General features: G+C 39.6%; 1 protein-coding gene across 1 annotated transcript in view; it reads right to left on the minus strand.

The window, feature by feature from the left end:
- map4l (microtubule associated protein 4 like) overlaps nt 1-17,130 on the minus strand; it is a 111,069-nt gene continuing 93,939 nt past the window's right edge. The window contains exons 13-17 of the mRNA XM_039602702.1: nt 15,506-15,598; nt 12,829-12,910; nt 12,637-12,746; nt 12,273-12,459; nt 1-7,051 (exon numbers count right to left, since the gene is read on the minus strand). Of these exons, the coding sequence (XP_039458636.1) occupies nt 7,047-7,051; nt 12,273-12,459; nt 12,637-12,746; nt 12,829-12,910; nt 15,506-15,598 (477 nt within the window). The 3' untranslated portion in view covers nt 1-7,046. The remainder of the gene's footprint in view (nt 7,052-12,272; nt 12,460-12,636; nt 12,747-12,828; nt 12,911-15,505; nt 15,599-17,130) is intronic.

Raw genomic sequence — 17,130 nt, forward strand, 5'->3', positions numbered from 1 at the left:
TCTTTTTATTTCTTGATTAATATTCACATCACTAGTTAACAATTAACCACAATGAACATCTCTTTCATACCAAATATTCAGAATTGAAAGGGGAGATGAGCTCTATCTAATAGGACAGATGCCTCTAACAACCAGCAGTTGGTTTGTTGTCTTCTGCATGCTCTTGCTATGGTGTTGCGCCCTACAGAGTAATACAGCACACACACACACTACAGTGGGTTTATTTCTACAGTGCTGAAAAGTAGCTTCTTTTTGCCTGCTGCCTCTCAGGTTGAGTAAGGGCAAGCAGAAGACCAGAATACAATACACACACACTTGTAATTTTCCACTCCACTTGACATTTAAACAGCTGGAATACTGGTTTAATTGGTAGCTGCTGTATATATGGTACAAGACAGAGGTAAAATCAGCTGCTTTTCAGTGCTGTGGTGCTGATGAGCCACTGCAGGTGGGAGACGTGGTTAGGGGCTCCAGATATATCTACCAACACTACTTTTGAAGTGTTTGAAACTTTGCTTAGGATCAGAAGCACTTTTCTTTTACTTTACAAACAGGTTCAGAATGGTTTATTATTTTTGTTATTGACAGTGGGAAGATAATTTGGGCCATGACTTGCCTTAATTCAGTCCCATGTTGGTAGATATGTCAAGGCGTCTACACAGGAGCTGTTTAATAAAGGGTATTACTTTCTGGTGGTGGTAGGCAGAAGAAAGGGCTCACCAGTGTGTGTCAGTGCAGTTCACACCAAATGTTGCCAATTCTGAGGCGTGTCCTCATGTTCTCTTTATGCAAAGCTTCTTCAGATCATACCTAAGTGGACACACACTGGTTCTTCTCCTGCCTGTCAGTTTGAATCTGGTAAACAGTGTTTTCCATATGTGAGCTATCTTCCAAAACAGAACAGAGACAAACCTCATACATGTATTCATAATCTTGCATCTTTAATACATTTTTAAAACATTCTTGAAACTTCAGCAGCCCTTTTCTTGATGGAAAAAAGGCAGACTCTGAAAAAAAAGTACACTTTTCCTTTCCTATGCTTTCAGTCTTACCAGAATGTCTTACCTCAACACTAACTAGGTTTATAAACGTAACCGCCCGTCTGTCAACATCCACTACACCCTGTTAAGAAGTAAGAATTTTTTTCAGTTTTTTTCTTCTTTTTATTTCATTTGAACTAATTTGAGTTACACGTGGAGTGATAAAAACGTGATGGTGTCTATATACAGTGTGAAATACTAGTGGGAGGGTGGTATTCGAGTGCAATAACTGGGAGTTCAAACGGACATTAGAGTGAATCTGTTTCTTACTTTCTGTCCAAGCTCCAAAGTAACATTAACTGTATCACACTCCTGATGACTGTAGTAAACACTAAGCATATTCCCATGGTTCTATTAAAACTTTACTAACTTAAGGGTTCATTGGTTTCCTTACTGAATATCCAAAGACAAGACTCAAATCACAAAAACCTCAGCTGGATTGCATTTTTGAAACTGATAAGAATATTTGAGCTCTTCAAATCTACAAATTCTTTTCATTTATAAGATAAGGCCATATTATGTATATATATTAACATGCCTGCTTCTTAATTTTTCATAACCCACTCACCGAGTAGGCTCCACCATCAATCTTTTTATCTGTTACCTTGGGACCATTGATACAAGCATGTTGTAGGCTACTGTCTGGCTCATAATCAATGGTCCCAAAAAGCTGCTCCTAAAGAACTTTGTAAATTAACAAACAGCATTTTCCACATTGAAAAGTTTGTGTATACTCATAAATACCCCAAAGTTGTGTACAAATACTGGTTGCCAGGATGGAAAGCCTTAAATATTTTTGAATGTTTCTGTTTTTATTGAATTCTTTCTTTGATTTAATGTGTTGCAAAATGAAACAGGCTTACAGTTCATAGCTTTGAAGAGGGCCTGTGGGGCTTTCCTGTATTTTCTGTCATGTATATAACTTAACTTGAATAACATTATAATTGTATTACTTTAGAATATTTACCTTAAAAAATAAAAAAAATCGTGAGATTACTTTGTCCACTCATAGGATCCGTCAATCAGAACAAAGCTGGTTTAAAGGCTTGTTTCAGGTATAGGATGAAGTGAGGGGCTGCACAAGCAAAAGACCAGCAAGGATTATTTTGAACTCTACTCTAGTCCAAGAATATAAATATGGAGCTCAACATGATTATAAAAGGGCCACTTTAACGGTCTTGATTTCATAACATCTGCTTTTGTTATTTAACACACTGTATGCTAACATTAACACGCTGTATGCTAACACTGAAACCTGTTCTTGACCAGAGATAGTTTTAAAGTCGGCGCTCTCAGAATAAATTAAACAAGGGGCCCACTGACTCCTTCAAAAGGTCAGTATGGACCTTGAACTGTCTACTTGCAGAATGTTACTCTGTAGCTTGGCCAGAAAATAAGAAGCAGGGAATGTTAACAGGAACAAAATGAGAGCAGACTGGAGAGCTGAGTGTCAAATCGTCGTAGCCAACAGCACAATGCCACAAAAATCCAGATCTAGACACACAACATCAGCTCATCCCACCAGATGTTCACGCATGGAGCTACACCTTACTTCTTCTCATATATACACGATCCACAACCCAAAGTGCTTTCATACTTTTGTTCTTCTGTTCCAGAAGAAAGTCGGTTTACATTATTAATTTCACATATGACCCACGCATATGTCATGTAACACATGTTACTTTTAGGCAACGCATGGGAATGATCTGGAGGGAACAACACAATATTGAATATTCTTAAATGGTGCTTTTAGTTGTCTTAATTGTTGACTATTTGATCACTTGCTCTTTGAATATTATAACGTCATCTAGCTACCAAAACTGTTTTGTTCCCAGAAGCACACATGTACAGTACACTGCTGACAATGTTCACCAACATACAGTGAAGCAACTTTAATATCACTTAAGTGCATCAATAAAATGAACAAGACTATGTTCAAAGTGCACGAAACTTTTGAGTTTTCTGGGGAACTCTACATAATTTGTATGATTATGATAATATGTGGTGTTCCAGACACAATAATATAGTGATAGCTTGAATGAGGGCAGAATGGAAGCCTTCTGCAGCGTCTCTAATGGTGATGTAAGCTTTCTCACTCAGCCTTTGTTAAGAGCCAGACTATCAGTGTTCCAGAGGCTAAGCAGCGCTCTCTACAGGATGGATGCAGTAGTAACACTTCACACATCTGACAACTATGGGAGCACGCCACAGACATGTCACTAATCCCTCAGTGTTTTCAGCAGAGACCATCCCAGCCTTTTAATGCACGCTGAGCACACAGGGCCTGTCCGTATTACCGGGCTGATACGGAGCGATGGTTTCAGTGTGCAAATCAAAGTCACATCACAGTGCTGGCTTATAAGAATCTAAACTGTACCTAAAACTAACATGTTTGATTTCTTAAGATAGCATCTGGAATTACAACAAAATGAGCACACTTTGCTTTCAGTCAATTATTTCCTATAAAGCATTAAGCCATTCAGGTTTTTTGTGTGTGTACTGTGATCCCGCGCATTATTTTTATAGCTTACACTCAATGGGCCTCATTATAGTATCTGCAGGTCCCTCGCGGATGTGCTTGGCTGAAATACTGCTGCCTTCATGGCATGTTGGAGCTGGGCAGTTCCCGCTGTCCAGTTTACTTTAGTTTCAATTTTTACATTTTTTTTTTACTTTGAGGTTTTTACTTCAACAAAACTTTAAAAAAACTCACACAAACTAAGCACTAAAGGAAAAAAACCCAAACAAAAACTATTTAGCTCCTTCTATTTACACTACAGATGTAGAGTAAACTCATTTATACGCCAGAGAAGGCATTTCATCGTCTGCTACTGTGGGTAGTCACGGTGGCTAAATAGCGCTCAGCAAGTTCAATCTACTAGACAGTCCAGTCTAGTATAAGTAAATCACTACAAAGGAAACTCTGGTGTGAGATCAGCCATGAATGCATTATTTCATTTACGCAATCTCTCTCCTCTCATAACTACTGGATAATATCAGTGGTTGTCTGTCCCTCTCTATCTGAACGCCCTGTGCATGTGCAGGTAACTGGAGGCCTTCCCTACACTGTATTGCTGTCAGAGAACTGGAGTGAGACACAGGTAGAGGTGACAGATGAGGAGGTGGTGCAATGAGGCGATGATACCATTATGAAAATGGTATAATAGGAACATCACACTTACACAGCTCATCACTATTTGAACAACATCGGCATACACCACCAAAATAACAGACAAACAAAAAAAGAAAAACAATAAAGAGTTGCTTTGATTCCAGAACAGAGAAATGCTTTGTCATCAGCACACCACTTCCATTTTTTCGGTGGTGCTTTGTGTTTTGTGTGTATTTGTGTATGCACACCAGCAAGCATATGTGTGCTTTCCTGTATCAGTCTGTGCTTATGTGTGTGTGACTAAATGGTTTTATGGAGTGGGCTCTACAAAGCACCAGCAGGAGGGAGGATTTAACTAGAGGTTGTTGCTCTGCAGCCCCAACCCTCCACTGGGGGAAAACCACATGACCAGGAAATGCCATACAAGCTCAGGGTGACTGCTGAGGTCCCTCATGGTGGGTGCAGGTGAATGAGTGGGTGTGAAGGTTTCCAATCAGTGCGGGAGCCAAACAATGATGCTGATTTTTAAGTGTAGTGCCCTTCAAAGCTCAAATAAAGACTTGTATGACTTGAAATAGCTGTTGATTAAGCTAGTACTTGAATGCCTTCATCATCCCAAAATAAAATGTCCGCAGTGCTGATGTATCAGATGACTTTGCGGAGTTGTGCTAAAACCACGTGACCAGGACTGATCTGCAACCTCATTTCCAAAAAGTTGGCCGTGTGTAAAATGTAAGTAAATGCAGAATGCAATGCTTTGCAAAAGCGCTGAAATACTAGATGAAAAAACAGAAGTCAAAATTTCAAAGAAATATTTTTTTAAAAATATCCATTACATTTTTAACATCAGCAGCATTTTTCAAAAAAAGTTGGATCTTCTCCTCAAGGAATTTTTTGTAATTGTTGAAAAATGTAAGTAAAACTTCCGCCACTATGGGGCAGTGTTTCACCAGTGAGCGTGTAGAAATGGCTTCAGGTGTGTAGAAATGTTCTTTTACCTTTTAGATGCCTTTACCCAAAGTGTTCTTAATGGCTCACCTGGTTAAATAGAGCTAACAGTGACTCATTAAACCCTAGTTCAGCTTGAGTAAATATCTTCACAATATGCTTTCAAATGAACATTTTCACATCAAACAGCATTTTAATGATCTACAAAGCCTTCTGCCTTTTTTAGGAAAAGAGGTTGTAAATCAAAGTATTCAACTTCCTCTGGAGAATGTGGACAGTAAGTAACAGAGAAAGAAAAAGAACTGTACTCATTTATCTAAAGCAGAAGTTTTTGTTAGTATATCCTGATATATGAACAAATGTTAACAAATTCAAATGACTTCATACTGCAGGTGGCTTAGAATATAGCAAGCAGAAAGCATGCTGTAGAGTTAGTGATCACAACAGCTCTCTGAGCTTCTACATTTTTTTTATACTGTGCCAGAGATTGTGCCCTATAATTTCAATCAAGTACTAAGAAAAGGGAAAAAAAGCTACCGAGCGTACCGAGGTGAAATAAAAGCTGATGTTGAAAAACAGCTGGATCCCTACAGTACTTTCTCAGTTGAAAACTCCTGCTCTGTTCTCTCAGCATTGTCAAGACGGCTTACTAATAGTCAGCGGTGAAAATTTGCAAGGAACCATTTGGCCTGTATGGACATGCCAACCATAGACCATCACACAGATTCCACAGATCTACACTATAATGACTCTGAAATGGAGACATTTAATGTGCTGGTGTGACTGAATGTTTATAAAGAATCCTGTGACACTGTGATTGACACTGTCCACCATAAGTGCTACATTACATTATAGAGTGCACGTGTTCTGTGCCACTCCGTTTAATTCCAAGGTTTATTACCATCCTTCAATAACACTCCTTCAGCTGGAATTTATATTCACTCGTTCAAGGTCAATTAGAGAGATCTTAACTTTAAAAACACTTGGCTCTGAGATCAAACACAGATTTTTTTGTGCCAAATCCTCTTTGAGCCAAAACCATCAGCAGAGCTCCTGTATCCTCCCTCTTGCTGCCTTCATAATGCACGAGTTACATCGCTGAATGATTTCAATTGTACTAAAACCATCTGACTTTTGAGAAGCTTTTGCACTGGTTTTAAAATCTTCAGATTTGCTTCCAGACTTCTCTCTTCATAGCCGCTCGAGACCAGATTCATTTTGTGCTCTTTGCAGCCACGACTACAAACTGTTAGCATCATAATATTAAAATTCAAGGAATCATTATTGTGAAGAACTCTGAAGAGACAAACTGGTGCACGACAAACTGGTCCAAGAGAAGTAACATGTGATGAATTGTAGACTGACCTGTAATGAGACGTCTGATGACCTATGAATGGTGCTGTTTTTGTTAGTTTGGTTTTTAAATGTCAAAGCCTGCCAGAGGGTCTAGAACAAAGCTCCATTACTGTGATCTGAGGCAACTGTTTTCACTAGTAGGGTGAACATTCTATGAGAAAAAGTGGCTATGGTCAAGATACTTAATAGAGCACTGATTGATTGATTGTGGGATTATTGCTTTGGGGTTGTTACATTTGGGCTTTAAGGTTGGAATGACCTTAGTCAGTGCTTACAAGGAAATGGCATCAGTGGAGAAGCTGGTGGAAACCTGCACAGAGAAACATGAACAAACAGCAATTACTTTTCTCTGTGGTAGGTGGGGCAACCCAAGGGTGACAAGGGGCCAAAGGTCAGAGTTGGTAGCAGGAAGCTGGCAGGCAGATCCCAGAGAAACACTGAGAGGCGATCGGTCAGTTCGGTGCTGCGGTGGGCAAGATGAAGGGCGGGATCAGAGGAAAGTGACTGCGCCGTGGTAGTTGGTTGGTCAGTTGATTGGCAGGCCAGCGAGCGCCATGCGTGTCCCACCGAAATCTGCAGGTCATTGGGACTCAGTCTGAGATGAGACAAGTTAAAGAAGAAAAAACAGATGAAGCGCAAAACGAAGAGAAAATGATAGAGATACAAGGACAATAATCTCCAGAGTTTGTTGTTTTATCAGCCTTACAGGCTCTAGCTAATGTCTGGTGTGAGCTCATATGAATTATGGGGCAAATGATCAAAATGACATTTTTAAAATTGTATTAGTGCTACAGCCATTCATCAGTTAAGATGAGTTTAGCAACAGCAACAGTGGCGGAAGTCTGTTGTCCCTCTGAACTCGGGGAGTCTGGAGACCAGCTGTGCCAAAGATGAATTTATCCACCATGACTGGCTCATCTTCACTCTGAAGGTCTCCTCATAATTTCATTTCATAATTTGGTAAAAAGGTGAGCTGGTTTCACCACTCTATCCGACATGTAAGGGAGCGGGGATATGTGCTCATTCATTCATAAACACACACTATCTACAATATGCATTTTTAATTTACTCCTATTGTACATGTACCACTATTCATAATTTTTATTTTTGGGGTCTACAAGAATAGGTGTATATGCTTTAATGTTGAAAAACCCCATTACTGTTCTCATACTGTAGCTTCCCTCTGTACTTCTTTTCACTTTTCATGACACATGACAACAATAAAGCAATGTTGGTTCTCTACATATCACCTACTCTTATAAAAGATGGATGTAGCCACTGTGGCATGGCTTCCTTGTTAGTTTAAACATTACAGGTTCTCCCATCTTGTTGTTTTGAAACTGGATGTGATCAGTGTGAGAAAGATCTGAGGGAAACTACATGTTCATACTGTCTGAAAGGCCAACCTTCACCCTCTGCTTTTCATTAAAAAGGACTGTAGGTTTAGGGGACTTCAACATTGGCTATATCTTTTCTTTTACATAGAATCTGGCAGAGACTTGTGATTGAGTTAGTACTATATATGACCACATACTCAGTCTCTGGTTGCACTAAAAGATATGAAAAGACTGTTCTTACTTATTTTGTGGATAAAACACTGCTACTAAACTGCCGCAAATGCATTGCTTTGAATCAAGGATTTTCTTTAGTTATTTATCTGTGCCACCTGGTACCACACAGGCATAATGTCTGCCTAAGCTATTTTGATAGTGCTTTAGATGAGGCTACCTGAGGCTACCTGCCTGACAGCCTGGTATTATTTGCTCAGAGCCACTTGTGCTGACTTTCTAAGATATCTCGCCTGTCAACACAGAATAGCGCACAATTTGACTGTTGCCTGCAGGTGCAAAATAATAGTTTTAATACACTTTCAGCATCTGAGGAACTTAAGATTGCTATTATTTTTATGTCAATATCTTCAAAACTACAGGAAAATTGCCCAATGTGTGGTTTTATTATACAGGGTGGGCCATTTATATGGATACACCGTGATAAAATGGGAATGGTTGGTGATATTAAAGTCCTGTTTGTGGCACATTAGTATATGTGAGGGGGCAAACTCCTCAAGATGGGTGGTGACCATGGTGGCCATTTAGAAGTCGGCCATCTTGGATACAACTTTTGTTTTTTCAATAGGAAGAGGGCCATGTGACACATCAAACTTATTGGTAATGTCACAAGAAAAACAATGGTGTGCTTGGTTTCAACGTAACTTTATTCTTTCATGAGTTATATACATGTTTCTCTTTGTTCACAGCCATTGACATGTCGAAGAGGTTAACATGTGACGAGCGGATCGAAATTGTGTTGATATCTGGTGAACGCAGTAACCGGGTCATTGCAGCAGATTTCAATGCAAGACACCCTACGAGACCACCCATCTCCCATGCTACAGTTAGCAAACTGCTTGCTAAGTTTCATGAAACTGGTTCAGTGTTGGATTTGCCAAAATGTGGACGCAAGAAAACTGTCACTAATGAAGAAACATCAGTGGCTGTCCTCGCTTCATTCAGCAAGAGCCCACAGCGTAGCACTCGCCGCATGTCACTGGAGAGTGGCATTAGTCGAACATCGCTTCGGCGGATATTAGCTACTCACAAATGGCACCCTTACAAACTCCAGCTACTGCAGCATCTCAACGAGGATGACCCAGATCAGCGCACAGAATTTGCAGAATGGGCAAAACAAAAACTGGAACAGGACCTTCAGTTCACGCAGAAGATTTTGTTCAGTGATGAGGCAAACTTTTATGTGAATGGTGAAGTTAACAAACAAAACCACCGCTATTGGTCTGACACTAACCCACATTGGATGGATCCCTCCAAGACTGTTGGAACAACAAAAGTGATGGTTTGGTGTGGTATATGGGGTACAACGATAGTGGGTCCATTCTTCATCAATGGAAACCTCAAGGCCACTGGATATTTGAAATTGCTACATGATGATGTGTTTCCCTCTTTATGCACTGAAGCTGGCACGTTCCCTGAGTTTTTCCAGCAAGATGGTGCACCACCACATTATGGGAGCCAGGTCCGAGCATTCCTAGATGAACAGTTTCCTGGAAAGTGGATTGGTCGTCGTGGGCCAGTTGAATGGCCCCCAAGGTCTCCCGATCTGACCCCCTTAGACTTTTATCTTTGGGGTCATCTGAAGGCAATTGTCTATGGTGTGAAAATACGAGATGTGCAGCACCTGAAACTACGGATAATGGATGCCTGTGCTGGCATTTCTCCTGCGGTGTTGCTATCAGTGTGTGAAGAGTGGGAGAAAAGGGTTGCATTGACAATCCAACACAATGGGCAGCACATTGAACACATTTTATAAGTGGTCAGAAACTTGTAAATAACTCATGAAAGAATAAAGTTACGTTACGTTACATATACTAATGTGCCACAAACAGGACTTTAATATCAACCATTCCCATTTTATCACGGTGTATCCATATAAATGGCCCACCATGTATAATAAAACCACACATTGGGCAATTTTCCTGTAGTTTTGAAGATATTGACATAAAAATAATAGCAATCTTAAGTTCCTCAGATGCTGAAAGTGTATTAAAACTAAAGATGGCACGATACCACTTTTTTATGTCCGATAACGATACCGATATCATAAATTTGGATATCTGCCGATACCGATATGAATCCGATATAGTGTGTTTTTTAATCAATAAAACTGTTTTTTTTTAATATCTTGCTGCATTTTGTATAAGTTCATACTCAAGTTTAAATAAACAACAACACTAAAGCTATTCTGTTATACCTGTATAAAAGGTATAACAGAAATAGTAAAAATATTTCATAGTTCAGCAACACTGATCAATCTAATAAACTTAAACCTACTCCATCCTCCCTATTCTGGTATTTTAAAGAGTACTTAGCAGAAATATTAAGCAACCTAACTAATAGGGTTGCAAACTCCCAGCAAAAAAAAAAGGAACCACCCCCACCCTCCGCCTCATGATGCTTAATCGATGTAATCAACTTTAATTTGATGCAGGGTGAAAAAAATGCACAGAAATAAATTATTTTCAAGAATAATTAAATAGATTCAACATCTTTCTTCAACAGAATTGCAGACTGCACAGATGGTATCTTCCCAAAGGAAAAAGTACTATAGCTTACTAGGGTATATTAGACTTAACAGTTACTATATACAGTAATGGACTTCTATACATTTTACATCAGATTAAAACTTTGGGTGTAAGATTCAGATAATTATTTATTAAAAGCTAGACATTTTAAATGAGAATAAGAAAGAAAAGTATGTCTTTGTGCCCCCTTTTCCTGTTCATGCCCCTATCGGCCCCCTGGCTAAACTTTGCTAGATCCGCCCCTGCACAGTTACCAGCCGTCAGCTACGTAGAAAAGGATCCTGGTGTAGAAAGTAAGATTAAATACATTCTAACAGCAGCTTATCAAGTTTAAACGTGCTGCTGTTGTTCAGCCGCTGGTTTCCTCTTTCTGGTGCAAAGTGGGCCAAATACAAAGAAGAGAGACGGACTCGCGACAGAAAAGCCGATCAACTGATCATTGATCAGTTTCACGATTGAAGTAGCAGCAGGAAGGGGAGGGAGAGAGGGAGAGAAGAGGCAGTCGCTCCATATATCGGTTGTTAAGCTTCACATGGGAACGCTTTACAAACATTCAGAGATGAACTTACACACTTGCTTTAACTTCGTTGGAGATGAAATGCTGGTTTGGTAGCGAGGCTACAAATACACACAGCCGCTCTATCACGTGACGCATACTGCTCCAACGTGCTACGGTTATGAGTCGCAAGTTTTGTGAGGTGTTTTTTTGATATTTAATGGATCGGATTACATTTTTTATTTCTCGCCGATATCCGATCCAGTAATTTAGGTCAGTATCTGACCGATACCGATACGTAATATCGGATCGGTCCATCTCTAATTAAAACTATTATTTTGCACCTGCAGGCAACAATCAAATTGTGTGCTATTCTGTGTTGACAGGCGAGATATCTCAGAAAGTCAGCACAAGTGGCTCTGAGCAAATAATACCAGGCTGTCAGGCAGGTAGCCTCATCTAAAGCACTATCAAAATAGCTTAGGCAGACATTATGCCTTTGTGGTACAAGGTGACACAGATAAATAACTAAAGACAATCCCTGATTCAAAGAAGGGCATTTGCGGCAGTTCATTAGGAGTGTTTTATCCACAAAATAAACAGAAACAGAGTAAATGCAACAGAAGACACTACAATTGAGTTTTTGCAAATTCTCAGAACAGAGACTTTCAAGCTACATATTGCTAATAAGTGACACAGTAGGCCATTTAAGCTGTGGATTTTCCTATATACTGAAGCAGCATTAGATGCAGTTGTAATACTTTGGAGAGGTTTGCTCCAGCCAGGCGTTGGAAAATACATAAAAAGTTAAAAATCTTGGTTAAATTATGTATTGATTTTTTTCAAACAAAGTTATAACAGTGTAATTGTCACTTCAAATGTGGAAGCATTAAAAAGCGAGGAGAAGAAAGAGTTTTTACCCACAACTTACTGTTAACTTTAGCTTACAGGTGTTAGCTACAGCATTAAAAGCTTTAAGGAACAATTACCTTTTTTCTGAGATTTCTTATAGTTGTACACCTGAACCCTCCAGATTAAGTCCCTACATTTACAGATTAAGGGTTTGCAGATATGAGTAGCATAGCGTGAAGTGACTGGCTAGGACTAAGAACCCTGTTCTTATTTATTTAGCACTTCAGTAGCACACCTGTCATGATTGTAAACTCTATGTATGCTCAATAAAAAATGGAGCCAGTGGGTGTGAGTGTGTGCCTTTACACCCACTTGTCTCAGTGATGCATTTCTCTGCACCGAGGGGCTCCCTCAGTCCATCTCCCCCAAAAGGAGAGGGTGTGGTTTCCTTCATGCTGTTCTCCTTAGCAACACTTCCAGGTGCTGTGGCAGTGACTCCTGGTCCTGTTGTCTGAGTGCCACTTGGGGGTGATGATGTTTTCTGCTCAGTTTTCTCTTCCTGCAGCCAAAAATAAACACATAGTTCGTAGGGGTCAGACAGAAACATGGACATACAAAGTCTGAAAACTCTCATGGTGGCACACGGTGGCCAGTAGTGGTACAATGAATCAGCAGAACCACAAAAGCTAATTTTCTGCGAGCTGCTAACACATGTTTAACTGTGTTTAAGTCTGACCTTTTGTCCATTGGTCTGTCCATTTCCTGCCCCCACGTTGTCCATAGACCCAATCTTAGACTTAGCCTTAATGTTTAGCTTATGGGACTCAATCTTCACATCACCACCACCTGGGATTAAAAAAAAGGAAAAGTTAATATGATGCCATTTGGGTTTAATGGCAAGAAAAAGCACAAATGTTTTGGGATGGACCTGGCTTGTGTTTGATGTTGTCCTTGGAGCCACATTTGGATGTCACCTTGCTCACATCAACCTTCTTATTCAGGATCTGCACCTGGGGTGGAGTACAAAAAAATCTTGTCTTTTTATATTCTAAGTCATTCAGTACAATGAACTTTGACTTCAGCGTCCACTCGAGGCCACTTTAGAAAATCGCTATCATTCATTATACTGCACCTGCGGCGTTCATATAGAGGCGTGACATTCCTGACAATGCAGCAGAGTATGTGAAATTGACTCACAACTTTTTTAACCAATCATGCTTGATTCCCTACTTTAACCTGTTTCATTGTTTTTGAAGGTGCCTTTTTGTTTTGTTTGGCGGTGCTCCGTTTGTGCAGATAAATCAGGACGAGCTATAACTAGAATGTTGGAGAAGGCAGTTTTTAGACTGTTGTCACACCATGACTGTAGAGTAGTGCGTTGGTAGCTGGCATGATGACCTGCCTCACAGTATGGGCTAAAATCAGTCAGATTCACATATCAGATGACAGACTGGAGAATGAGATGACCATAACTCTGTTGATAAAATTTTATTAGTAACACAAACTGTCAAAACTTTTTGTCGGACCCATAGCTTTCCCTAATGTGAACGGATATTAAAGAATAGAAACAAATAGTTAAAATCCTTAAAAGCAAGTTTAAATATTCATAATGTCATCTTCCACTATAAAAACACATCAGTGACGTAAGTAAATACAGAAAATGTAAACGCTGGTGTTTTTTTCCTGGATTTTGCCTTGATATCCTGTCTCTTTCCATTAAAATGAAACCACCATAAAAATTAGACACTGTTCATGTCTTTTTTAAGTGAGCAAGCTCAAATAATTATTTTATTCACTGTAACATTTCATCACCAAATGAATTCATGCACATTTCCAAGACAATGCAACACAGTTTGTGCTTCATTCAGTGGTTCTACTAAGGTGCAGCAGCTTGCAGATGTAAAATGTATCCCCCAGCATAGAAACTGTATCACATCATGTATAAAACATGCTTTAACTAAAAGAAACAGTGAAAACATCCAGATGATCTTCAACCAATACTCTGAATGTAACCTGCTTCCGACAGCTTTACTTTTCTGTCTCTTACCTGGAGACTCGGTGCTGTTTAAAGTTTGAGAGTAAAGACTAAAGATAAAAAAGGCTAGGCTTAGTCTATGTACAAACTTGATATGGTATTGTGTTTTAGTAATGTTTATAGAACAGTAAAACATTTGTAAAATAGTTTTCAGCCAACAGGGGAAAAAGAAAATCAAAGTTGTATCTAAGAACCTATGTTTAATATTGATGCTCATGAGGGAAATGCGAAGACTTTAGATGCAGCTGAAAAATGTTAAACCCTCAAACTCTCATGGCAGAGGTCCAAAGAGCCTTCGGGGAATGCTGTTGGTCAGCAAGTGGTGATTTCATACCTGTTGATCTCTAATCTGAAAATAACCAGCTCCTTCGCAGTTTAAGTTCACAGCATAAGTTTCTATGGCGAGATATTCCAGTAAGAAATGAATAATCTTCTTAGTAGTACAGAAAACTCAGGATGAACGCTGAAGTTACCTTGATAAGATTAAATCCTGCTTCATAGTACAGGCCTCAGGTCACCATGTTGTCAACATGAGTCAACCACAAAGCTCTACACACCAAAGTATTCTAGAGTCAAACGTGAGGCCTGCTACGGCTAATTCTTGGCCGATGACTGCATGTCCCTACACTGAAAAAACCCCCCCAGTTTATTTGAGCTGACAGAGCAAAGTGGTGGTTTTGAGGATAGACTATAGTATGTGAAAGATGGAAACGGTCACTGTGACTCTGGTTTTCATTCATCAGATTCGACAACCTGGCTGTTATACCGTGCTTTATCACCTGTTTTACTCTAAACTGAGAACATAATCTCATCAGATCATAGATCAAGTTAGCAGCAGGTTAATGTATTAATGGACTTCTGTACAATCAGACCTTTTTTTCAACTACAGGAGTTGCCCCCTGATGGCCATTAGAGGTTTAAAGGCTCTTCTACAGTGGCTTAACTTGGAGACTAAATTAATCTTGTATATACTCTGTGGTTGTGAGAGATGGTGATAGTGAAGCAGGTTTTCAGACCAGGTAGAAACAAGTCCTGAAAGGGTAGGCATGAGAACCTGCGGTCAGTTCAATTACTGAACATTAAATTAAACCCAGAGGCAAACCGTGAAGTGCAATTGTTTTTATTTTTGGAATTGAACCTTGGAATTTTTTTTGTCAGTCTCAGATCTTATGGGTGCTTCTATTTACTAAATTTGTTTGAGGAGATCCAATCAGAGAACACCAGAGGAGAGTACAATGTTTATAAGTCAGACTGATTCAATTTCTTACCAATATGTATGAGATTATCTGGCGATTGTTTAAACAGGAACAGGAATTTTGTTTTGCAAGAGCAATACTGTATGAATGTGTAAATATAGACCCAATACAATATGCATCCCCCAGCGATGGACCTTATTTACATACCAAGAACATAAATTGCCATTTTATCTCTTTGTAACATTTACACCTGCTAGATGATTACAAGGCACAAGGGGCATTCCCAACTGATCAACATTTTGAGCAAGATAGTCCAAATTAGGTTAAATTAGCATAAAATGTGAGAGTCTCCTTCCAGCTTCAGAAGTACTTACATTGCCACCTCCAGGGACATGTTTGATATTGTCCTTGGAGCCACAGCGAGAAGTGACGTGGCTGAAGTCCAGCTTTTTGTGCACTATCTGAACCTAAAGACAGGCAGGCAGACACACAGACAAGCAACATGAGGAAAGAAAAAAAGACAGTAAGAAAGAAAGAAAGAAAGAAAGAAAGGAAGAAAGAAAGCAGATCAGCTGGCAGGTTTAGTGACAGGAAACAGAGTAGCCTTGTACTGTAAGTATGGAAGACTTTTTGCTATTCATTCGTTATAGAAGCTCATTGATGGTCTGCACATGAGACAGAAGAAATGCTTTTGGTACATTATGTGACAAACCATCAAAATGAGAATGTTAATGGGAAACATTCTTAGAAAGAATCAATGTAGATTCTTACAAAAATGAATGCATAATTAGCAAAAGATGAGAATACTGAATGAATAACAACAGAGCGCTTCCATAAACAGCAATAGCTACAAAAAAAAAAGCATAAGACAAACACTCAAAGGTGAGAGAGAGTACATGCAAGAGAAGAGTGCCGTGGACAGTAATTTTGTGTTAACACATGCTGCTTAAAGCAAAAAAGCAACCGCAAGTGACAGATTCAGAACAACAGAGGGCACAAGGTGGTTTTAAAAAGATTCAAAAATAGACTAGTTTGCAGAAAAACCTGTTGTTCCGTCTGAAGTGCTTCCAGCAGTACACTACAAGCTGGAAGAACATGTTATATGGTCGGCTTCTCTCCTTAGTATTTCAGCTTTGGCTACAAATGAGATACATAATTGAAATTTAAAAATCTCTGGCTCTCTTCCACAGCATGTCTTTTGTCCTGTCTTTCTCGATGGCCGCCCCTCCCTGAGCCTGGTTCTTCCAGAGGCTTCTTCCTGTTAAAGGGGAGTTTCTCTTTCCTACTGTTGCCAAGTGCTTGCTCATAACAGGTTGTCTGATGTTAGAGTTTTCTCTGAATTATTGCAGTGTCTTTACCATACACTGTAGCCACAGGCTTGAGGTATAAGTAGAAAACAATTATACTTATCCAATTTAAATCTGATGCTGTTTGTTTTTGGGGGGTTCACGAAACTTTAAGAAGTCCAGTCACTTTCCTTCCAAGGTCCTTAGACTACCATGACCTGGATGACTGAGAACCTACCTGATTGCTAACCTGAAACTGCAAAAGGAGGCTGTCCTAAAATTAATGTGTTGAAGGCATATCATACTGTGGGGCCAAAGAGCTCAGTGATCCGATTGATGTGACATTGAATCTTGAATCTCTCTCAGTAGATGGCCTGTGATCAACCAGTAAAGTTTGCTTCTACCTGTGGTAGTGCCATCCAGTGCTGAACAATACAGGGAAGGTTAAACAATTCAGAGTTAAGTAACCTGGATTCCTGTGGATTTATGGAGTTCTCCCTGCCTCTTTGTGAGAAATCTAATAAGTCAGATCAGATTTGTACTGATTTCCAGAATGTGAACAGCATGACAAAGAATGAATGCTTCCCTTTGCTTAGGATGGAGTATTGTGCAGAGTGGGCTGGCAGTGCACAATGAATAACTAAACTTGATCAGGCTGGTTAACACTGAACCTTGCAGTCTCTCTGGGTGTGAAGCCTATCTGGACAATCTGG

Source organism: Oreochromis aureus, linkage group 18, assembly GCF_013358895.1.
Source record: "Oreochromis aureus strain Israel breed Guangdong linkage group 18, ZZ_aureus, whole genome shotgun sequence".
NCBI classification, from domain to species: domain Eukaryota; kingdom Metazoa; phylum Chordata; class Actinopteri; order Cichliformes; family Cichlidae; genus Oreochromis; species Oreochromis aureus.